This window comes from Artemia sp. Qi Xiang Cuo, chromosome 7 (assembly GCF_049724085.1).
Source record: "Artemia sp. Qi Xiang Cuo chromosome 7, ASM4972408v1, whole genome shotgun sequence".
Taxonomy (NCBI): domain Eukaryota; kingdom Metazoa; phylum Arthropoda; class Branchiopoda; order Anostraca; family Artemiidae; genus Artemia; species Artemia sp. Qi Xiang Cuo.
The window spans coordinates 4,154,133-4,180,609 of record NC_142800.1 but is presented as its reverse complement, the minus strand read 5'-3'; the positions used below and the strand labels follow the sequence as shown (position 1 = coordinate 4,180,609).

At 35.4% G+C, this 26,477-nt stretch overlaps 1 protein-coding gene across 1 annotated transcript in view; it reads right to left on the bottom strand.

Annotated features, from left to right (window-relative positions):
- Positions 1 to 25,865, bottom strand: part of LOC148949881 (uncharacterized) — a 166,617-nt gene extending 140,752 nt beyond the window's left edge. The window contains exon 1 of the mRNA XM_089091353.1: positions 25,691 to 25,865. Coding sequence (XP_088947479.1) covers positions 25,691 to 25,742 — 52 coding nt within the window. The 5' untranslated portion in view covers positions 25,743 to 25,865. The remainder of the gene's footprint in view (positions 1 to 25,690) is intronic.
- Positions 25,866 to 26,477: the final 612 nt, after the last annotated feature.

Sequence of the window (26,477 nt, the reverse complement as noted above, 5' to 3'; positions counted from 1 at the left end):
TTGATGTTTTTTTAAAGTTTTTTTTTTAACACCCACCCAAAAAATACCCCCCCCCCAACAAAATCCTGGACACGGCCCTGATTCAACTGCTTCTGACTTTCAATGGAATACAAAATTGTTATTGGATGAAAACCCTGGATACGGCCCTGATTCAACTGCTTCTGACTTTCAATGGAACACAAAATTGTTATTGGTTGAAAGACCCCCTAAAAGCTATAGAATCTTAATGAAAATCACACCATCATATTCAGCGTATCAGAGAACCCTACTGCAGAGGTTTCAAACTCCTATCTACAAAAATGTGGAATTTTGCGTTTTTTGCCAGGAGAAAGATTACGGATGCGTGTTTATTTGTTTTTTTTCCCAACTAGGCACCCTCCCACGCTCATTTTTTCCCCAGTCACCCGATCAAAATTTGAGATAGCCATTTTGTTCAGCATGGTCGAAAATATGATAACTATGTCTTTTAGGATGACTTAATCCCCCGAAGTCCCCTGCGGGAGGGTTGAAAGTTATGAACTTTACCCAATGTTAACATATAGTATTGGTTATTGGAAAGTATACAGACGTTTTCAGGGGGATTTTTTCTGGTAGTAAGGGGGGACGGGGTGGGGTGGATCGGGGGTAGGGTGGGTCGGGGGTTATTTGGGAGGATATTTCCATGAAGGAAGTTTTCATGGGGGAAGGGACATTGCTATGAAGGGGGCGCCTGATTTCCCAGCATTATTTTAAAAAAAGATCAGAAATTATATATATAAAAAAATAAGTTTTTCAACTGAAAGTAAGGAGCAACATAAAAACTTAAAACGACTGAAATATTACGTATATGATTGGGTTCAACCCCTAGTCAATACCTCGCTCTTTAAGCAAAAGATTATTTAGTACTTTCATAAGAGCTATTTATTCTAATTAACGGCATTTGTGATTAAGGGGTCATTTTTAATGAATTGGAACAAAATTCGAACTTTAGCTTAAAGAGCAAGGTATTGACTAGGGGGCGAACCCTCTAATATAAGTATTAAAAATATATGAATACAGAAGTTCGTTACGTAAGTTTATTCGTAAGTTATGTATATTTATTACTAATAAAAACGTTCGTAAATAAAATTAAACAAGTTTCGAGAAAGCCATTTAACCAAATAAAAGTAAAATTATTATTCAAATTTTTTTTAATTATTCATGTACGGTGAGCCAAAATCAAAACCTGCATTAATCCAAAAACGTTCAAAAATTAAATAAAAAAACAAGTTTTTTTAACTGAAAGTAAGGAATGACGTTAAAACTTAAAACGAACATAAATTATTCCTTATATGAAAGGGGCTGTCCCCTCCTCAACGCCTCGCTCTTTACGCTAAAGTTTGACTTTCTCACGACTCTATTTTTTTTAAACAATGCATTCCATTTTTATCTTTTTTTTTCTGCTCCGTCAATTATGTTGTTTTGTGCATTATGATGGGTAATAACAATATACATAGCCTACATACTTACTTCTGATCAACAGTTGGTTCATAATCTCAATTTGAAAATAAAAATAAAAATATTTGTAAATTTTAGATTTAGTCTAGGGCTTGATACATACTGGCGGGGGGAGGAGGGGGTGTGAAACTGAAATGGAAGCGAAAGTGACCCCCCCCCCCTCCACGAAATGTTTGTCCGACCAGTAGAAACGTAGCAAAAATGAATAAAAACAAATTTTGATGCGTTTTTAAAGCTTTTTTTGTACAACCCCTCCCCCAAAAAAACCTTTTCAAAACACTCCCCCTCCCCCTTTCCCGAAAAAAAAATACTGGAAACGACCCTGACTATTAGCAAATATAGTTCTTAGCAATGGAAAAAAAAAACAAAAAAAAACTGAAAATAATGCTGAAATTCATTAGATGAATTATTTAAGCATTCAGCTGATCCTTGCTAATTTTTCATTGTTTCCTGCGCTCTCACCTGTCTAGATTTTGAGGTCTGTTGCTCGTGCCACAACATTGCGGAAAAGCTGCGCTTGGGTAAGCATATACACACCTGCTTAATTTACCAGCATTCAGTTTCAAGTTTAAATAATCATCAGCATAAACAATTTTTTTTTTTTTAATCAAATGGATCTGCCTTTGTTACATGTATTTTAAGAATTTAATAATCATAATGATTCGTTAGTTGGAAAGCCAAAATACCAAGGACAGTGAAAATGAAGTCTAATTATTTGAATAGATTAAGCGAAAACTCATGCAACCATATGGGTCACATTGTAAACCATAAAGTACCAAGGTCAGTGAATATAAAACCTGGTTGTTTGAGTTAAATAAGTGGAAATTCACACAACCATATATGTATGTAACCATATAAACGATAAACCATAAAGTGCCAAAATCAGTGAAAATGAAACCTGATTGTTTGAATTGCTTGAGTGGAAACTCATGCAACCATATATGTCTGTAACCACATAAACCATAAACCACATGGCTCACACCGTAAACCATAAAGTGTCAAGGACAGTGTAAATGAAGCCTGATTGTTTGAAAATGTTCAGTGGAGACAAAAGTAGTAATGTATCTATATATTTGAACCGTGCTTTTGGACCGTGCTTTTCGCCCCTACATTCACGCCTACATGAATATGCGTGTAGTTTAACCGGCACATTGGCTTGCCAGGGTCAGTCGCCTATTACTATGAACGGTACTTGCCCTACCAGACGGGTTTTCTAATGTGACACTCATTTTTTTGGGGTCAGTCGGATATAGAGATTGGCGCTTAGTCCAGATGGTAACTTGATTAGTTGGTTTTTAAAAAAACTTGGCAAGGTATAATGTACTGAAGCAAAAACCCTATATAATGTTCATACACTAAATTCCAATTTTCATTATGTTTTAACACATTGTTTATAGTACACTACATATTATTAACTTTGAAAACAATGGATTCGTCAATTTTCAATGTGAGTACACTTCATTCTTTATTTCCCCCCCCCCAAAAAAACAAAAAAAACGTTTTACTAGTAAATTCAAATTTCAGGGGGGGGGGCTTAGCCCCTGACAAAGAACCACAAACAAGCGCGAGTATAGTAAAAACGCGTACCTAGGGGGTAAAATATAAATTAAACATACACACAACAGGTGAACTTGACCGAGCCGTCCATTTTGAAACATATTAGAGTCATAAAGTAATATAAAAGGAACTACCTTCAAGTCATTGTAAACCTACACAAAATAAATAAGAGGGTAAAAGCCCCCCAGACTTTAAGATAGAGCAGTAACAATTAACACCAAATAACAAAAGGAAATATCATTGAATAATTAATAGTGTTATAAAGACATGCAGACAGAATCTCCACAAATTCTTATTAAAAAAAGAATTAACGCATAGAAAAAACAAATAAAACCCACGGGTTAAAATACATTAAAATCTGCGGCATATAAGCCACATTTTTTGGCCCCGTGAACTCAACCTTGAAAAAAAAAACAGACGCGATATAAAATTGAAACTTTAAAAATAAACCCGTAAAGTGAGTCGAATTGCGCTACTTTCGACTACGCTAGGGGGGGGGCGTGCCCCTCCCCCTGGATCAGCCCCGGCATCAAAGCGGAAGAGACGGGCTTCAAACCACCCCCCTCTGAATCTGGCAACGCGTGCCACTTTTCCTATAATTTGCTATATTTGTCATTTTATATACCTGTCTCTTGTGTTGTTTTTGAATTTAGAGCACTGTGGATATGAGATCCTCTAAGAACAAGTTGGTTCTTACGGGACTTAAGTGTTTTGGAGTTTTGTAATTTTTTCACTATTCTTGCAACTTTTCTGTTCTATTAAATGATTTACTAATTCTTTTCGGATTAGTTGTTGTCCTTGAGTTTAAAAAAAAAAATCTGTTAAAAATTCTGGCTCGTTTGAGGTTGGAAGAAAAGAAAAAATCACCCACAAATCCTTCATATGTTTCTCCGAGACCAAAATCATGTTTTGCTAATATAAACTGAGAGTCAGATTGAAAGCTGAACTAAATTTTTCATCGGGATTTTTCAGCTGTTACTAAACCTGAAATATACCAAAATATTTTTTGATTTCTCAATTTTTTTTCTTCACAGGGTTGTATTACCAGCTTGTAATATTTAGTTTTAATATGAATAGTCATTGCGGGGAGGAGTCATTGAACTCCTCTTGAATATACAGTACAGATACTTCATTCAAGAAACGTGATTAAACACGTTTTGAAACTACATGCTATTTGCTTGCCTTTCCTTGGCACCTTTCCAAACGAGCGGGGATTCCCCACTGGTTCCTACACATTGCAAAAAAGTGAGCAGTACGAAAACTCCACGTTTTCAACCAGACATTTCTTCGAGTTCCATAGACAATAATGAAAATGCACATTCAAATATAACACCGCAAGATGATTTTTTCAAACTGATTAATTCTGTTTCATACAGTCCAATCATCTTGGAAGTTATTAGTGTAGTTGTTAAGTAGAAAAATACTTCATCAAACTTCTATACCTTCGCTCAAGGTTGAATGGAGTTATGGCTAGGGGGAATGAGTCCTAAAACCATCTGATTTCATTGGGGGGAGTAGTCATAAAACCCTTGGAAGTCATTGCGGGGAGGAGTCATTGAACTCCTCTTGAATATACAGTACAGATACTTCATTCAAGAAATGTGATTAAACACGTTTTGAAACTACATGCTATTTGCTTGCCTTTCCTTGGCACCTTTCCAAACGAGCGGGGATTCCTCACTGGTTCCTACACATTGCAAAAAAGTGAGCAGTACGAAAACTCCTCGTTTTCAACCAGACTGGTTTTTCAGGGACCAATCAGAGACAGCGGAGGTTTCTCAATATACAATAACTTGATTGGTGATTGGTTACACACCGCGACGGCGCATACATAGTGAGAGAGACATGCAAAGTCTACATAGCTTTATTTCATTTTTTTATGGTTAATTTAGACGAGGTTACGTGCGCGCACGTAACCTCGTCTAAATTAACCTTAATTAACCTCGTCTAAATTATGACACAGAATTAATCAGTTTGAAAAAATCATCTTGCGGTGTTATATTTGAATGTGCATTTTTATTATTGTCTCTGAAACTCGAAGAAATGTCTGGTTGAAAACGTGGAGTTTTTGTACTGCTCACTTTTTTGCAATGTGTAGGAACCAGTGGGGAATCCCCGCTCGTTTGGAAAGGTGCCAAGGAAAGGCAAGCAAATAGCATGTAGTTTCAAAACATGTTTAATCACGTTTCTTGAATGAAGTATCTGTACTGTATATTCAAGAGGAGTTCAATGACTCCTCCCCGCAATGACTATTCATATTAAAACTAAATATTACAAGCTGGTAATACAACCCTGTGAAGAAAAAAATTGAGAAATCAAAAAATATTTTGGTATATTTCAGGTTTAGTAACAGCTGAAAAATCCCGATGAAAAATTTAGTTCAGCTTTCAATCTGACTCTCAGTTTATATTAGCAAAACATGATTTTGGTCTCGGAGAAACATATGAAGGATTTGTGGGTGATTTTTTCTTTTCTTCCAACCTCAAACGAGCCAGAATTTTTAACAGATTTTTTTTTTTAAACTCAAGGACAACAACTAATCCGAAAAGAATTAGTAAATCATTTAATAGAACAGAAAAGTTGCAAGAATAGTGAAAAAATTACAAAACTCCAAAACACTTAAGTCCCGTAAGAACCAACTTGTTCTTAGAGGATCTCATATCCACAGTGCTCTAAATTCAAAAACAACACAAGAGACAGGTATATAAAATGACAAATATAGCAAATTATAGGAAAAGTGGCACGCGTTACCAGATTCAGAGGGGGGGGGGCGGTTTGAAGCCCTTCTCTTCCGCTTTGATGCAGTGGCAGATCCAGGGGGCGGGGCACGCCCCCCCCCCCTAGCGTCGTCGAAAGTAGCGCAATTCGAGTCACTTTACGGGTTTTTTTTTACAGGTTAAAATTTATCTCTCGTCTGTTTTTTTTTTTCAAGGTCGAGTTCACGGGCCAAAACATGTGGCTTAGATACCACAAATTTCAATGTATTTTAAGCCGTGTGTTTTATTTGTTTTTTATATGCTTTAATTCTTTTGTGAATAATAATATGTGGCGATTCTGTCTTCATGTCTTTATAACACTATTAATTATTCAATGATATTTCCTCTTGTTATTTGGTGTTAATTGTTACTGCTCTATCTTAAAGTCTGGGGGGGCTTTTGCCCTCTTATTTATTGGGTTTGGGTTTAGAAAGACTTGAAGGTAGCTCCTTTTATATTACTTTATGACTCTAATATGTTTCGAAATGGACGGCTTGGTCAAATTCACCTGTCATGTGTGTGTATAATTTATATTTTACCCCTTCGGTACTCGTTTTTACTCTACTCATGGGTGTTTGTTGGTCTTTGTCAGGGGCTAAGCCCCCCCCCCTGAAATTTGAATTTACTAGTAAAACGTTTTTTTTGTTTTTTTTGGGGGGGGGAAATAAAGAATGAAGTGTACTCACATTGAAAATTGACGAATCCATTGTTTTCAAAGTTAATAATATGTAGTGTACTATAAACAATGTGTTAAAACATAATGAAAATTGGAATTTAGTGTATGAACATTATATAGGGTTTTTGCTTGAGTACATTATACCTTGCCAAGTTTTTTAAAAAACCAACTAATCAAGTTACCATATGGACTAAGTGCCAACTCTCTCTAACCGATTAACCTCAAAAAAATTAGTATCACATTAGAAAACCCGTTTGGTAGGGCACCTACCATTCGTAGCAATAGGTGACTGACCCTGGCAAGCCCATGTACCAGTTAAACTACACCCATATTCATGTAGGCGTGAATGTAGGGGTGAAAAGCACGGTTCAAAAGCACGGTTCAAATATATAGATACATTACTACTGACAAACACAACCATACATATCTTAAAAATTAGGGAAAAAATCGGGAATTCAAATTCTGATGAAAAAGACTTCAATATGCAGTTTCTGGTTGCAGAGGGTTCCACGTTGAAAAAAAGAGCATGGGTTTCAAATCGGCATAAGCTAAAAAACACATTTTTAGCCTATCTTAGCTAAAAATCAAAAAATCAGCAAAAAATCAGCAGATTGTCAATGTTAGGCTGTTTATTGTCGAAAAGTGTTATAAAATTTAACCAGTTAGTTTGGCTTATTTATTTTCACGATTTAACAAGGTAACCCTGATAAGAATGTGGCACTACTGCTCAGGCACGTACGCAGGAATTTGTTTCAGGGGGGGCCCAATTTGTTTCGGGGGGGGGCAAATCCTTCAAACCCATTATTATGTGAGAAAAATCAGAAAATTATGGGTAAATGAAAAAAATCGTGAGATTTTGGGGGGCGGGCCCGGAGTCCCCCCCTGCTTACGTCCCTGCTACTGCTCTAAAGAAAAATCTTAGAAAATTTTGATTTTCAGGTATGAAATCAAATTTACAGAATTGGACATTCAACCGCTACCACCACCGCAACTGCCGAGAATAAATTACCCCGTATATGTGGAGGCCAGTGTCACACCTCTGCTGTCTGCTCTTTGCAAAATTTAATTTATGCTTTATTGTCAGTTAATTCAATATAAATGTTTACGACCAAGGTCGTAAACAGGAGGGGGTTAGGGGATTTGACCCCCCCCCCCAATGTTTATTCGATTCGTAAAAACGTAATAAAAATGGAAATAAACAAATTTTTGAATCGTTTTTTAACGGTTTTTCGTAAATCCCTCCCCCCCTCCAAAAAAAATGTAAACACCCTTCCCCCCTCCCCCCGAAAAAAAATCCTGGATACGCCCCTGTTTACGACACTCTCCCCAAGCATGTGTGAAATTATATATAATATGTACTTTTGATTGCATAATGGCTATAAGTAAAATTGTACAGAATTAGACATTATACCAACTACCACCAGCCTCCGAAAAATAATATAGTTGGATTACTTCTTAAGTGAAATCTTGGCCACACACCTTTTGACACCTTGCATTTTATTTATGTGAATAAGGTTTTTATATAGACTGCGCTTTTTACGTCCCCATTTATTTCAGTTTCTCATTCTTTATCTTTCTCTACACTATTCCTGATGTCTGCCGCCCTCTTTAAAGTATGACATAATTTCCTCTTCTTTTTTTGTGAATAATGGCCTTAAATCTTATATAATTCGGTACTTGGGCATTATATGGGCATTTCTAAAAATTCAAGTTTGTTAATAACCTAACCTAGTTATCTCCCCCCCCCCTAAACCTAAAAAAACAACAGTTTAAATATCGTATACTTGAATTAACCCGTCGAAAACGGGTTTTTCGCGACTGGTTTCCCTGTAACTGCCCATATAATGCTCAAGTACCCATAATTCAGTAAGTTTATATGTTTAGACGACGCTTGTATTTTATTTCTACCATAAAGCCATAAAAACAGATAACTTAAATTAAAAACCGCCAATTTGCCAACTTTCGAATTTCAGAAACAACAGAACTAGTAATAATCACGTGAATTTAGCTTCTAGTCTCTGTAAAATTATGCCATTCCTTCGAACTTATCAATTATTATCACTTTCAGATAAATTCTAAATCCAGATGTACAGATTAGCTAAATTCATACAAATAATAGCCTAAATGACATTCCATTTGCCATCAAATCAAACATACTCACTTAATCATTGTCGGTGATCCCGGCTTTTTACCTGCGGCCGATATAAGTACCCAACGATAATTTGCCTTGTCCGAAGGTACCTAATCGAATTGTCTGATTGTATCATGTGTGACAGGTATAAGTGGCCATCCATCCGAGTATACCCACATAGCAGTGCGCTACCAAAGCAGAGGATATGTCACAACAAATACAAATTGGCAAAATTTGTACATTTATGGCCTATTGGCGAGAGTTGTTATCATCTTTTTTTTACGATAGAAGACTGGGAGATTTTTTTTACGCATCTTCTTGAAAATCTGAAGTCGAAACGCACTCCGCACCCCTCCTCAACGTCTCGCTCTTTACGCTAAAGTTTTATATTGTTTAAGAAAATAGAGTTGTGAGAAAGAGTCAAACGTTAGCGTAAAAAGCGAGACGTTGAGGAGGGGACAGGCCCCTTTCATATACGGAATAAGTTCTGTTCGTTTTAAGTTTTAATGTCGCTCCTTACTTTAAGTTAAAAAAAAAGGTTTTTTTTTTATTTACTTTTTGAATGTTTTTGAATTAATGCAGGCTCTGATTTTGGCTCATGATATATGAATAATTGAAACAAAATGTGCATATTAATTTTACTTTTATTTGGTTAAATGACTTTCTCGAAAGCTGTTTAATTTTATTTACGAACGTTTTTATTAGCAATAAATATACATAACTTACGAATTAACATACGTAACAAACTTCTATATTCATATATTTTTAATACGTATATTAGGGGATTCGTCCCCTAATCAATACCTCGCTCTTTGCGCTAAATTTCGAATTTTGTTCCAATTCTTTAAAAATGACCCCTAAATCACAAAGGCCGTTAATTAGAATGAAAAAAAATTTGGCGTAAAGAGCGAGGTATTGACTAGGGGGCGAACCCAAGAATATATGTAATAATTTTTTTTCGTTTTAAGTTTTGATATTGCTCCTTACTTTCAGTTGAAAAACTTTTTTTATTTAATTTCTGATCGTGTTTTAAATAGTGCTGGAAAATCCGGCGCCCCCTTCATAGCAATGTCCCTTCCCCCATGGAAAGATCCTCCAACAAAACCCCCGACCCCCCCCACTACCAGAAAAAAAATTCCCCCTGAAACGTCTGTATACTTTACAATAACCAATACTTTAAGTAAAAATTGGGCGAAGTTCATAACTTTCAGCCCTCCCCCCGGGGACTTCGGGGGATTACGTTATCCTAAAAGACATAGTTATTATATTTTCGGCCATGCTGAACAAAATGGCTATCTCAAAATTTTGATCGGGTGACTTTGGGAAAAATGAGCGTAGGAGGGGGCCTATTTGCCCTCCATCTTTTTGGCACCTTAAAAAGGGCACTAGAACCTTTAATTTCCGTTCGAATGAGCCCTCTTACGATATTCTAGGACCACTGGGTCGATACAATCACCCCTGGGAACACAAAAAAAAAAAAAAAAAATAACTACGCATCCGTGGCAAAAAATAAAAAATTTTACATTTTTGCATATAGGAGCTTGAAACCTCTACAGTAGGGTTCTCTGATACGCTGAATCTGATGGTGCGATTTTTATTAAAGTTCTATAACTTTTAGTGGGTGTTTCCCCCTTTTTTTGGAAAATCAGGCAAATTTTCTCAGGCGCGTAACTTTTGATGGGTAGGACTAAACTTGATAAAATATTTCTTCTATTATATATTTGAATCAGTATTAAAATCTGATTTTTTTGTGTATCTGTTGGTATCAAAATTCCGTTTTTAGAGTTTCGGTTACTATTGAGCCGGGTCGCTCCTTACTTATAGTTCGGTAGCATGAACTGTTTGATACAGAATTAGTTCTAAAGAAGGGTCGGGTGGGGGGGGCGGCTAGTGATAGAAATTGACATTTAATCCCTCTTGATTTCTGGGAACATTCCTAGTCTACGCTGTTATTATGAAAGTAAAGAGTAATATTAAACCCCTAAATTTGCAGAATTTATTCCGTATAGGAAGGGAGATGCCCCTTCCTCATTCCCAACATCTCCCTCGTGGTCGTAGAAACTTCAGAGGATGCTCATTTGGTTAGAAATTGAGAGTTCTAGTCCATTTTCATAAGTCGAAAGTACTTGAAGACCAACCAGCCCCTGTCCTAAAACCGTTTTTGATATCTGGTCCTTTTGATACCCTTTCGGACGCATAATCGACATTTTAAGGTGTCTATTTTGTACTTACTCTGTGGCTGCTGAATTTTCCGCTGGGGGGGGGGATTTTCCAGGGAGAATATTCCAGGGGAGAATTTTCCGTGGGGGGGAATCTTAAAGGGTTTTGGGAGAAACAGCGACTCCCGCTGTGACTATAATGGGGGTGGGCATGACGCAACTGCTGCTGTACAGTTTTGAACCAAGTCTAATTCAAAGCCTAATATGCTTGTGTATAGCGTTTTGGTTTTGAGCAGACAACTTTTTGGCCTCCAAGCTGTTCCGTGCTCAGCACATACACAGGTGAGGGAGGAATCTTCACGCTCATGTACCCATCTTCCGACACAAAGATATTTTAGGATTTACTCACGATTTTTCATATAATTCAACTAATTATTACGTTTTTTTTAATTTTCGCCCTGCGCACCTGGTCTCACCCTTCTGCTGCAATTTTTTTCCGCGTTAAGGTACCAAAATCAAAACAAAAACGTTCCCTACTCTCCTGGAGCCATTTTAAGTCTTTTCATATCTAAAAATAGAAAATTTTTCTTTTGGGTTTTTTAAAAATATGAAGTTTTTAGGACAGTGCCACATTTTACCAGTGTTGCCATTTTTCAAACGTGAAAATAAATTAGCAAAATTATACAGTTAAATTTGACAACGTTTTACGTCCAAACATCAGTCTAAAAGTAAAATTAAACGTTTTGCGTCCAAACATCAACGTCTAAAGTTCAAACATCAAAATCTGTTGCACTCCAATAAGACACTTCTTTGTGCCTTTTTGAGAAATAAGTGAGTCACCATCATTCCCAAAGTTAACTGCGCCTTTAAAGTAAAGCTATACCTTCTTAAGCTGTTCGGCACCATATGATTTTAGCAAATTTTTTGCCAATTTTTAACCTTTTTTTTTTTTTTTTTTTTTTTTTTTTTTTTTTTATTTGATACTTAGCCTACTACTACCATAGACTGCTTACCTGCATATGGAGGTCTTTTCTTTAAAAATTGACACCCCAATTTTTCCTAGTTTATATATATATATATATATATATATATATATATATATATATATATATATATATATATATATATATATATATATATATATATATATATATATATATATATATATATATATATATATATATATCAGAGCATATATATATATATATATATATATATATATATATATATATATATATATATATATATATATATATATATATATATATATATATATATATATATATATATATATATATATATATATATATATATATATATATATATATATATATATATATATATATGTATATATATATTTGATTTATGTAAATGATCTTTCTTATGTTGTAAGAAAGCAGAAACTCATTAATTGCTGCGGACTTTGTCATCCTGAATCTTCCCCTCCCCAAAATGGCAATTACAGATCGCCTTCAACTAATGTGTTTATACGTTTTTTAGAGCATACCTGGCGCTTCGGGAAACTGTAAAAAAGAGCTTCGATTAAATTTGGAAAATTTGTTTGGGAGGTTTATTTTGTGGGCTTAATGTTAATTATCTTGCCCTAAATTTTTCTAAGTCCAGTTTTTTTTATTTTTTTGCGTGTTTCTCAGGTTTATCCCTAGATGTCTGAAATTCACCAGCTAAATGGGATAATTCGTAAAGCTAAAGATCGATATGTTCGTTTTTTGGGCATTCTTGATGATGAAAACCTGTCTTTCAAGCGTCACATTGGTTTTATTAAAATGAAGATATACAGGAGTCTCGGTATTTAAAGGAAGCTTAAACATACTTTTCCTGGATCACTTTTGAAAATCCTTTTTAACTGCTTAATCCAATCTTACGTTTCTTACAGTCCAAAAGTGTGGATGTCAACCTTTTCTTCACTGTTAAAACCTCTTTAAAAAGTTTACAATGGATATGAACACCTCATACAGAAAACTAATCGTTCCTTAGTTATCCCATTGCATGATCTTGGGTCATTATACCTTCTTTCATGCGCATGCTTTACTTCTTCTCAGCTTCATGGCGACCTCCCCCGGCCCCTAAATGTTCCGCTGTCTTTTATCTCTGATCATAATAATTACAATCTTCGCAATATGACAAATTATGTTTAAGTTCCATTTACTCCTTGCATAAGGTCATATTTTAATCCATTAATGGCGTGTCATATTGTTTGGAATAAGTTGCCTGAATCGGCTCGAAGGTGCCACTCATTTGGTTCGTTTAAAAAAATTGTTAAAAATTCTTTGGCTTCGTAGAAGTTATTTTTTTTTTATTATTATTATAATTTCTTTTATTATTATTTTTTTATTTAGTCTATTTAATCTACTTAATTAATTTAGTTTATTTTTTCCTATAGTTTTATTTTATCTATATTTTCTTTTCTTCTCCTTTTGCTCTGTCTGTGAGTAAGTGATCATTTTAAATTTTGTTTTGTTTTTCATCTCTGAGTAAGTAGGCTAACTCATTTGTCTTCCCCCTTCTTTACAGGCCAATGAGCCTTTGGGGGATTAATAACATGTATCATTGTATGTGTATTTAATGAAGAATAAATCTTATCTTATATAAATATACATATATATATTCTTAGCCCTTCAGCCAGGAAGTGAATGTGGGGGTTGGGGGCCAACCATCCTGTACTTTCGTATACCCTTCCTGTTTACCTTCCCCAGATTTCTCCAGGTACTCATTTAAGGCTGGGTCAACTTTGGCTGAGCTTACAGAGGCACGCCACTGACCTTCGTCCCAAACCAAATAATTGAGAACACTAGGATTCGAACCGTCGTCCTCTCGGACAAACGATCCTAAATCCAGCGCACCAATCCACAAAATTTTAAATTTCAAATTTTAGTTGCGTTTCGTTTCAAGGTTTGAAAAAATTTTTTTTATAGTATCCATGGAGTTTTATTAGTAATTTCGATGTTATTATCCTGCACTGAGGACGGTCAAGCGGGGGTCTTGACCGAAATATTTGCATTTTAGTTCATATGTTTCACTGGCTTGTATAATCCTCGTTTTTCTCTTTTTTTACTATTGTTTCGTTTTGATATATATATATATATATATATATATATATATATATATATATATATATATATATATATATATATATATATATATATATATATATATATATATATATATATATAAAATATATATATATATATATATATATATATATATATATATATATATATATATATATATATATATATATATATATATATATACTATATATATACTACATATACATGTATATATACTACATATATATATATATATATATATATATATATATATATATATATATATATATATATATATATATATATATATATATATATATATATATATATATATATATATATATATATATATATATATATATATATATATATATATATATATATATATATATACGATTGTTCATCCAAGATTTCGATTAACAAACTAAACTAACCAGATTGCATTTTCACTGCCCTTGGTACTTTAAGGAATATGATGAATCTGCCAGATAAATGGACTTTTATAACCGTTGTGAAATTCTAAATCCAATCAGCCATATAACTTCTTACTTTGTGCTTAATGACCCAGTTGCCAGGGGCAGTAAAATGAAACTCCCAAGTAATGCGAACCAATCTTTTCTGGAAAACTTGATAATAGAAGACCATGACTACTACCAAGATTATGAGAAAAAACTTTAAATTAACTTTCACTAAGTCATTAATCTACGTTGTAATTTTATCTCTGTAACTTAGCTTTCCGATCTTTGTAAGGATGTTCCATCTTCAGAGTGTTAGCTACATTCGTATTAGAGCGGACCGTTGGCCCCTCTCACCTTAAAAGAAAAACATGAAAGTATAAAATAAAAAAAAAATTTAACTTTTCATGAAAATTTTATGCCTAACCCGCCTCTCCCAAACCATGAACAAATTTGTTGGGCTTGTTCCTCTCTAATTTCTTATACGGATACCAGGGGCTTACTCAGAGGTAGGGGAGGCTCCAAGTTCACCCCTGCCCCAAGATATAAAATTTTCTAAATTTCTGGGCACTTCTTATTCAAATTATGAAATAAGTCTTGTTTTTTTTTCATTATTTGCCATTCCCCGCGAAAAAATATTTGGTTGAGGTGCTTGAGGGGCACCCCTGGTTTATTGAGTTGCAGCAGAGCTGAGTTGCAGAATATACATCTCATGACCTGTCCTTAAATACCAATGGTAGTTGAGAAACAAATATGCACGAAAATCGCAAATTACTATTCAAACTATCTACCTATGCCCAGGACAGTAACTCTCTGCCGATCCCTAATCTTCAACCCTGAAAAGAATCGTGCAACGTTATACAGAGGATAGTTTCTGATGTCTAGCGAGTATTAATCGCTACAAATACCTACAAAATGGTAGCAAACTTTATACGAAGCATCTGTAACTCTCTTGGGTGGGGGATCCGGTTGAAACTTTCAGGAAAAGTGTTTTGGAGGGAGAAAGGGGTTAGGATTTAATGTATGTGCTAGGGGGAAGGAGGCAAAATATTTTTCTCCGGATCTCATAAAAGAGTACCTAAGCTTCCGCCTGTTGTCTGACAGGCTTTGCTGCTAGCTATTGAATAATATGTGTGAATTGATTTGAAATTTGAATTGGAATATTATAACATTAATTTAAATTGGTAGAATGTGACAGGACTGAGATGAAAACACTTTTGAGAGCTTCTGAAGCCTTTGCTTTTGCCTAAAAGCATCAACAGAACTTTTACCGTGGGGAGCGAGCCAGCAGAAATGCTGCAAGACCAAGGTCTAAAGTTTGAAAAACGGAGGTATTATGCTTAAAAATTGTATATTTTTTTCTAAATATTACAAACGTTGTACTTTTTGTTGATTTTCGGAGTTCTAGCGGGAGGGGGTATGTTCCTATCCCTAGAAGGGATGGTATTGACCCCCACCTTTGACTGTTGGTTCCTTGCAGTTTATTCCTTCTTGTGCAATTGTTGTGAACAAAAGTGACACTGGGTCTTATTTTCTATTAAATAAAAAAACAAGTTTTATTTTAACTGAAAGTAAGCAGCGACATTAAAACTTAAAACGAGCGGAAATTCTTACGTATATGAAGGGGGTTGCCTCCTCCTCAACACCTCGCTTTTTACGCGTAAGTTTTTTAGTACTTCTAAAATAAGCTTCTAATTGTTCCAATTAAACGACCCTTGTGTCCAGGAGTCGTTTTTAAAGAATTACGACAAAATTCAAACTATAGCGTAAAGAGCGAGGAGTTAAGGAAGAGGCAACCCCCTTCATATACATAATAATTTCTATTCATTTTATGTTTTAATGTCGCTCATTACTTTCAGTAAAAAAAATAATTTTTTTATTTAATTTCTGACCGTTTTTTTTAAATAATGCAGTCAAATCCAGCGCCCCCTTCAGGGAAAATTCCCTTCTCCTCATGAAAAATTCCTTGATGGAAAGATCCTCCCAAGTAACCTTCTCCCCCCGAACCCCTCCCCCACAAAAAAAAATCCCTCTGGAAACGTCTGTATACTTTCCAATAACCAATACTATATAGGTAAACAATGAGCAAAGTTCACAACTTGTAGCCCATCCCCCGGGGACTGTGGGGGATTAAGTCATCCTGAAAAACTTAGTTATTCGATTGTTTTACTATGCTAAACAAAATGACTATCTCAAAATTTTGATTTGGTGACTTTGGGCAAAAATGAGCGTGGGAGGGGGCCTAGTTGTCCTCCGATTTTTTTGGTCACTTAAAAAGGGCACTAAAGTTTTTCATTTCCGTTCGAATGATCTCTCTGACGACATTTTAAGACCACTGGGTCGATACGATCCCCTGAAAAAAAAAAAAAAAATAAACACGCGTCCGTGATCTTTCTTCTGGAAAAAAAAATACAAAATTCCGCATTTTTGCAGATAGGAGCTTGAAACCTCTACAGTAGGGTTCTCTGGTACGCTGAATCGGATGGCGAGACCTTCATTAAGATTCTATGACTTCTAGGGGATCTTTCCCCCTTTTTGAAATATGGCAAATATTCTCAGGCTCGTAACTTTTGATGAGTAAGGCTAAACTTAATGAAACTTATATATTCAAAATCAGCATAAAAATGGATTTTTTGACGTATGAAAAGAATGTTAAAATCTTAAGAACGTATTTATTGATCTTTTGATGTATCTACTGGTATCAAAATTCCGTTTTTTAGAGTTTCAGTTACTATTGAGCCGGGTCGCTCCTTACTTACAGTTCGTTACCACGAACTGTTTGATATTGCGTGGAAAGGAAAGTTTTTATCAACTTTTATTTGACAAATTTAAGGAGTCATCCACTTTGAAAAATTGTGTACGTCAGGCGTAGGACGCCAAGCGTGCTGTGAAATAATACACCGTTTGGTGCAAAAAGCCACGGATTGGTGGAAGTGGTCCATGCGTGGCGAATCAAGTTGCACTCCAAAATTTACACCAAGAGCAGAGAGTGGGTAAACCCTCACTCAGAACAACCCTGGTGAGCTTTTTTTTATTCTATATAATATGTTGCAGTAGAAAAGAAAGTTACTATCATTTATTCATTAGTTAAGACACTCCACACAGTTCAAAAGATGTAGGCCAAAAGAAATTGTAAAGTTTGTAATCTCATTTTGAGTGTGAAATCAGACAGTCAGAATTGTCACTTAAAATCATAAATCCTTATTGGCAATAGGATATATTTGAAAATATTAATGGCTCTCGGCGTATTTGGGGAATAGGCAGTAAACAACCTCATTAAAGTCATTAAAGAGACAGCAAGTGCATGTGGGCTTTGGTACAAAAAATAAGAAATTGAGGCACTTGTGTATTATCCTGAACACACTCAAGAAGTTTGCTCTTTCTGATATGAGAAAAACCGGTTTGTCTCTCTGCAATCGGTTATAATTAGCTTAGTCTTGATGAGAAAAACTACGATACAAGTATATTTTAATTAAATATTTGATATATAGAGGTGGTTAGGTATTTAATATAATGCGTTCTTGGCGGCCTGCTTTCCATAATTTGTTGTTGTAGTTTCCATAATTTTGTTACTAAAGTCTTATACATCTATCATATTTTGGTATATTTCATTATTATTAACCTAACTTCACTTCTTGAGTGTGTTTGGGATAATACACAAGTGCAGGAATTGCAATAAGTTGAGTTCTGATTTCCTTAACTTTTTATGGAAATCATCAAGTTACAAGATTAGGGGACTGTAGGAATTCAGTTCGGGGATGGATACGAATATAGAAAAAAAATTATTGTCCAGTATGCAGGTTAAAGCTAATTATTACATTGTAATTTCTTACATTTTGGAATATCAGACCAACCCCTTCACCCTTCTTCATTGGCTTCGTTTGGGGGTAGCAAGGGGGGCAGTTGCCCCCGCTCCCCCCCCCCCAAAAAAAAGGAAAAAAGCTTTTATATAGCCCATGCCCCTTGACTCTCTGGATGTGGAACTTTTTTTCCCCCTCAATAAAAATGCTGGAGCTACGCCCCTGTCCTTCTTATCCTCCCCTATGTCTGTAGGCCTATTAATAATGTTATAGACATGTGGTTTATTTTAATTGATATACTTTAATTGTCGTAATAACGATCTTTCGTTATTCAAGCCTAATAGCCTACAACCAACCTGAAATAAGTCAATATTTTTAAGATTTCCACAGTCGGATTCCTTTACAGAAGAAACATAGAACTTATATCTAAATTGTATTGGATATATTTATTTATATTTAAACTTATATCTATAATTACATCTAAATTATATCTTATATTTAGATTGGTATCAAATCTCTCAATATGAAAGTTTTAATTTTGAAATATATCGCAAGCAAAAAGTTAAAAGGAGATAAGTTCTTCCCCTGGTATCTTATTTCAAAGGCTAAGTAACCGGCAGTAATAATTTTTTACCTCAATTCTTTAAGGTCTGCGAATGAAAAATAACATTATCAAGTTATTTTTTTCCAAAAATCGAGCTTTAATTCTATTTGACTTGATGCGAAAAATCATTTATTCACATGAAATTTTGAATGAATTTCTGGGCACTTACGTATTATCCAACACACACTCAAGAAGTTTGGTTTGCTTGATCTTAGTAAACCGGTTTTTCTCTCGTATTCGGTTATAATTAGCTTACTCTTTCGTGAAATAAACTGTGACGCAGGTATATTTTGATTAAAAATATTTAATTTATAGAGGTGGTTAGGTATTCAATATATGGGTTCTGGGCGACCTACCCTTCCATAATTCTCTGTTGTAGTTTCCATAATTTTGTTACTAAAGTATTATATTTTCATCATATTTTGGTATATTTTATTATGATTAACGAAACTTCACTTCTTAAGTGTGTTCTGGATAATACGTAAGTACTAATTTCTGAAACGTTTTTAGTGTAAAAAATGGTTCTTGTGTAGAAAGCGGTACAATTGTATTGCAAAGATCTTTATGAAAACAGGTTTTCGCTACCTTGTGAGGCATAAACAAACGGTTTCTCACTCCTGGAACTATATTTAAACTTTATTTTTTGGGGCTTTAGGGGGACTAAAAGGTACCTAGGTTGGGTTAGGTTATGTATTTAATATATGCTATGCTTTACCTCCACTCCCACCCCCCAAACGTGCAAATATATAGCCGAAATTTGTTTCTGGACTATTATATTTTTATCCTATTTCGTTTTATTCCATTAGCATTAACGAAACTTCACTTATCGCACACTTACCGCTTTCTTAACAAGTACCCAAAAAAAATTAGTAAATGCCATCAATAGAAATCTTTCCGACCTCAAAAGAGCGTCCCGTAACCTCTGATGTTCAAGCAATTCTAATGATTCTGATGATAAGCAGCGTGGATTGACTTTGCTAGATGTACAATTTCTAACGCTGCTGTTTTAGCAATGTTCGTTTTTAATATCTAATCTCCCTTTTATCGTACGTTATTTCGATGTCAGGAAAATCTCTAATGAGAAGAAATAATCAGTTCTATTGTGATGTCTATATGAATTACATCGGTAGAAAAAACTTTTATTTCAGCAGACAGTTTTGTTCATACTGTTTTTTTTTTTTTAATTCAGTTTAGACTGAAACATTTTAAAGATCTTTAATAACTTGTTTTCCTGATGCCTCCAATTTAGCACCTTTTGGCCCGAGGACATTAATATGTACCATCTTTATAATCAGGGTTATTGTTTTCTGCATAGCTGGCGGAATATAGGTCATTAGAGATCAAGCAGGCTTATCAATCCACCCTGTCGAACTAAACAATTTTGACTGTTTCCGTCTAGTTTAATGAATAGGCTTTAGTAACTAAAAACAATCCTTCATTACACTTCAAGATTTTACCAGAAGTTTTGTCATACTTCAGTAAATATCACTGTATAAAGATAATATAAGATAATAATATGATAATAGGCCTATATAGATAAATATATAATATATAGATAATATATAATATAGATAATAATAAACATAATATCACTATATACAGATCTATTATTTATAAACTGTGGTAAATATTGATAAGAGAAAATAATGGTAAAAACACTAATAAGAAAAAATTAATAATGAGTGACAATAATAATAACAGCAGTAACAATACCAAATAATAAAAAATTGTATTAAATAACATAAAAAAAAACTGAATAATAATGTTATAAATAATCAGTAGCGTCCCTCCCCCTTGGGGTTCAGAGGCTGGGAAACTATGAGAACTTGCGACTACTTGGCTGATAAACTTAATTGGCCTTTAGGAAGTGACTTGCTTAGAAAGTGGAAGTGAACTAAACGTTACACATTTATTAATGATGCACCGCAAGGCCGTACCCAGGATTTTTTGGAGGGGGGCTACAAAAAAAACTAAAAAAACGCATATAAAATCTGTTTATGTCCATTTTTGTTACGTTTTTACGAGTCAGACAAACATTTCAGGGGGGTGGGGTCTAAACCCCCCTGGATACGGTCTTGATGCGCCGCTAGTTTGAGAATATCCATTTTACAACAAAAAACAATTTAAACTCCTCTTAAATAGGTCTAAAAATGATTATGGGAACTATTTCAGATGGGAGACAATTCCAAGTAGCAATAACTGTCGGATGGAGCTTTGGGGAAAACTGCTCAAGAGATTCCCCATGTTCTTACCTTCAAGCATCCCTTTTGTGTTTTTTTTCCAAACTAAAAAGATCTTCTACTCATGAGTTCCGGATGCTAATTTGCCTTAATTTAAGCATACTAGGCTGTTCGGCCTGATTTTCCTAACTTTTTGATAAAATGCTCCTAATTCAACAGACTCTATATTTGGTTATGATATAGTTTTCTTTATCGGGGAGGGTGGGGGCATTCCTGGTATATGCACAGGATTTATCTCTGTGGCAGATTTTTTTAGGTTAACCCAAATTTTAAAAAAAAAAAAACGTCAAAAAAGGTGAACTATATGGAAAACTTGGAAGTTTATACAGGAAACCCAGTGGTGTCAATGAATTGGGTGATTAGGGGAGCCTCTGCCTCCTAGATTCATAAAAATACCTTTTTGGCATTTTCATTGAAAAACTGAAAAATTTCCCCAATCCCTACGTATTGAAAAATAAGATTTTGCTTCCCCCTAAATTTTCTTGAATTTACACCATTGTATAAACCATAAGAAACCACAAGAGTTTAGGGAGAGAATACGGGCCAGAAGCCCTCCCCCCTGTTCACTCTCCCTTCATAGTAAAAATTATGAAAGATAGAAGTCGTACGCTAACCCTTCCTCCCTTGGGTAGATATACTGCACCAAGGCCGTACCCAGGGAGGGGGGTAGAGGGGCTTGAACCCTCCTACCTGAAATGTTTCTCTGACTCGTAAAAATGTAACAGAAATTGATATAAACAAATTTTTTATGCGTTTTTTTTTGTGTGTAAACCCCCTCCCCCCCCCCAAAAAAAAAAAATCCTAGGTACGACCTTGTACTGCACTAGGTATAGTCTTGATGATATTGATAGCTAGAAAAAGACAAAGCCTTCCACGAAATATCAGCCCTAGATATCGTTTTGTGAATAGAAATAAATGATTGGAATAAAGCAGCGGAACTCAATTGTTCTGTGCTTACCCACAAAAAGCACACGCGATCGTACACCAGAACCAAATAACAGTCATCAAGTTTCTTTCTCACGGAAGCTGGACAATACGGCTACCATGTGGGATGTATTTAGTGAATGCCATTGAAAAAGTCGATCGAAAAATATAGAAGTGTGTAAGCCTATTCATTGCTACTCAGCTTTCCTCTTGACATTCCCTGAATGTTTCAGCTTAATACCCTCAGTCGTTCCGAAAATATTGCAGACACACATTTTCACAACCTGGCAGCACTTGGTGTCTTTCTTTTCATCTCGCTACTTAACCAATCATCAACTATAGGTCTCATAGGAGCTTATATTACAAAGACGTTATTTTGTCTAGATTGGGGACAAAAATTAATTTGCCCCTTCTCGCTCCCCCAATACTAGATTTACACTTACTCTTAAAAATTTGGTGGGTGGAGTACAGGGCCGTCAAATCAAGAAAATTAGGAGAGGGAGATGACACACATTTTTCAAAATCTAGGGAGGGGGAGGACAGGGCAGTATCCAGGATACTTTCAGGGGGGATTACGAAAATATTTTTGCTCGAGGGTGAGGATTTACAAAAAAAAAGACTTCGAATCATGCATAACAAATTTGGTTATATGCATTTTTGTTGTTTTTACGAGCCGGAAAAATGTTTCTGAGGGGATGTCAAACACCCTACCCCCCCCCCTAGATACGGCCTTGGAGGGGGAAGGCAAGTTGGTTATTTTTCGAATTCATTTTCAATAAAAACACCAAAAAAAGGGGATCCTTCAATGAAAATAATTTTTTTTTTTTTTTTCAAAACTACAGGGAGGAATATATGAGGTGGACAGTCTCTAATAGAAGTTGGACAGTGTGGCTACAACGGGGGATATGTTTAGTGAATGCCAATGAAAAGTCTTTCAAAAAATTACAGGAAAAAAATTACCGTAGGTAGGTTATGTCTTTTGGGCTGCTTCAGATGACTACATAGGGAGGTAGTATCCAGGATTTTTGTTTGGAAAAGGGGGGAGGGCGAACAAAATAATTTTGTTTTGGGAGATTTATCAAAAAAATCAAGAAGACGAAGTTTATTTCCCCTAGACTTTGTCTAACGGCTTCAAACAAATATTTTTTACCCACATTTTAAAAACTAATTTCGAGTCGAAGAAATTTTGTTTTGTATTTTAAGAGAGGTTATTTTTTACCTGCATTTTTATAACACATTGACCAATAAGTAGAAAATTAGAAGGGGGAATAGGGGGTAGGGTTCAAGCCTGTTAACCCCCCCCCCGGGATACCGCCCTCCTGTATACTACATGAGGTTTTGTAGCCTCCTGAAGTGGTTATGAAATTCTATTTTAATAAAAATGAAATTTCAAAAATTACAAAATAATTATAACCATTAAATTACTTATTTGAAATTCGGCGCTCCTAAAATTGCTGCGCTAAGGGCAAGTGCCCCCTCTGTCCGCCCAAAACCACTTCTGAGCCGAAAACACGTAGATTTCGCTCTGGACAATATTCTCATAAAACAGAGACTGTCTATAGCCAAATATGAGTAAATATGGATTGGGCCAAAGAGTATGGATAACTTATAAGACTGGAAACTGGCGCTAATGTCAACAAAAAAACTTCCAAAGTCATCTCCAAAGTCCAAAGTCATGAGTTTGGCGCCACATAGCATTTTTAAGCTTCGTAATCGTTTTTCTGTAAGGAACTGAGATAAGAGACTTATTACTACACTATCTTTACCAAATACACAAATTAATTGAATTATTTTAATATTACGCTGAAAAAAAATGCAAAGTGTCGCCAAACGCTAAATGGCGTCGAGAGTTTTATTAGTCGATACTAGCACCAGTTTCCACTCTTGTAAGTTACTCGTACTCTTTGGATTGGGCTCTTAGATAACTTACAAACATGCTTACATTCTTCAGCCATTTGATGGGCTGATGTTGGCGTAGTAAGAACTGGCGGGAATCTACTGGGCACAAAAACTATCTAAGCATGAGGATATAGAGGTGGCGCTAGTCTTAACAACAAAAGACATGGGAGCTATACCCTATATTAGTAATTCAGCAATTATGTAGCGTAATGTTTGCTACGTAGCATCTTTCTTAGTTAAAGGGCTCGGCACACGTAGCTGATTCCGGGAACCGATTTCCGCATCAGTGAAAAAACGATAGCGGTAAGAAAAATTTGTTGTAAGAAAATTTATTGCGTGAGGTTTTCAAAACAAAAAATCATGGACACAAATAGTCAACTGGAGTTTATTAATGGTTGCATGATTGATATCAGCTTAGTTCTCAGCTCAGTAGCAGGGTCTTTCACTATATACATCTCTGGCTGATTATTTATTTGTATCCCTATTTTTATGTGACTATCATGATGAAAATCAGCACTGATTTTGTAAATCGGTGCCGAAAACTAGAAAATTTTTCAAGCTCAAATCGACACCGATTTCTTTTAAAATCGGCGCTGTTTTGAAAATCAGTTCCCGAAATCAGCTACGTGTACCCATCCCTTTAGTTTAGCTCTTATATTAAGTGTAACACATCCCCTTTGTCGTTCTGGCAACGATTCCCTCAAATTTGTGATTTCAGTTTTTATTTATAGGAACAGTTATGATATATAGCTGTTCAAAAGAACGATAGCTTCCTGTATTCAATTATGTTAGGAGGGAGACCTTTGCTATGGGAAAAAAGTTTAATAATTTACATGTGAAATAACAAAAAATTATGGTAAACTGATTCCTGAATAGAGTGCCCATTCCCTGGGTGAAGCTATTTCATAAGAGATATGAATGTAGAGACAGATGAGATTTTGACCCATCCCCCCTGACATCACAAAACTTTGTCTGCGTTTCCTATAGTTTTTCGTGTTTTCTAAGCATTCTGTTTAGTTTTTTTCTAGTTGCCCCCCTCCCCTCTAATCCCGAAAAATTTCTGATTACGTGCCGGGCCAAGGACCAATGATACTTTTCGCATCTTTAATGTGCTAAAATTTAACGTTTCCCTTTTAAACTCAAGCAACCTCGATTAAGAGGTGCTATGGAGCTGCAGGATTTTCAACTCTAATGTTTTTTTTTCATTCCAACCATAGTTTATGGTAAAAGAGGAAGATGAAAGGAAAGAGCGTATCAAGGACTTTGTTGGGAAGGGGGGCACAAAAACGGATCAAAAATTTGTTTATCGTATATGCATTTTGTTACGTTTTTACGAATCGGACAAGATTTCGGGGTGGGGTTCAAACTCAGTGTCCCCCCCTCCCTAGATACGACCTTGATTATAAAGGTATATAGACTAGTAGAAAGGGGAAATTATCATATCTTCCAATTTTCAAATTACGCGCATAAAATTAATTTGACACTTCAAATGGCTTTCAAAGGATGATAATAATTGCCCATATTCAATAAGTGATTGCAGTCAATTACAATACGTAACACTGAACGTGGGATATACTTAATTCCAAAATTAGAGGTTTTCTAGGAATTAGAACCCTTCCTCTCCCATTGGTAACAAAAATATGCCCTTTATAATTTCGCGTTAACCATTTAAAGCTTTTCTTCGTATATTGACCCCCTTCCCTACAGTAGCGGATCCAGGGGGAGGGCGAGGGGGCACCCCCCCCCCCTAACGTAGTCTAAAGTAGTGCAATTTACTTAATTAACGCAAGTTTGCCTTAAATAAACTTGCTCCTAATTGGATCAACCTATTTTGCGCCCCCCCCCCCCATAAAAATCCTGGATCCACTCCTGCTTCCCTAAGAAGCTTATTAGAAACTACGCGGAAATATAATCTGGCAATGCTTCCTAAGCATTTAAAACTCACCTTGTGAGCCGACAAGTACCGCAAAGAAAAATCCAAAAATCCAGGTCCACATCTCTATTATGACTAATTTACTTGTTCCGTTCTTCCCATCAACAGAGCTTAATTGTGGTCACTTAATTTCCCACGCAAGAATGTCTTTTTCCCACTGTCTAACCAAGTTCGACTACAAACTCTCTCTCGCCGTATGAAACACTGTTCCTCAATGGAGGAAGTCATCCAGATCGGAAACATTAGTAGCTCCTCCCGAGGGAAGCAATGGACAGCTCATAGGGGCGCAACTTTGGGTGGACAATTCATTATTGTTTGTGCAATAAATGGAATGTCCAGTTAATTGATCTTAAGGTTAGCGCAATAAATTTGGCATATTTTAATGCCGCGCTTTGGCAAATTAATAATTAGCATGATTTTGTAATTGGATGATGGTGCAAAAAGCATCGTTAGAATATTTGTCCTGAGAAAATTGGATTTAGATCTTAGAAAAAAAGACATGGTATTAGTGGGTATTAGTATTTACAAGGCCTTACCCAGATGGGGGATCTTCCCCCCCCCCGAAATGTTTGCCTGACTCGTAAAACCGTAACAAAAACGGATATGAACAAATTTCGTATGCGTTTTTTGAGGTTTTTTGTGTAAACCTCTCCCCCCCCCAAAAAAAAATACGGCCTTGAGTATTAAATATATATGGCATTAGGGAAAAAAAGACATGGTATCAGATTTTGGACTTGTTTTATTAAGAAAAATCAAAAGTGATATAGAAAATATAAATAACTAAATCAGTGCTATTTAT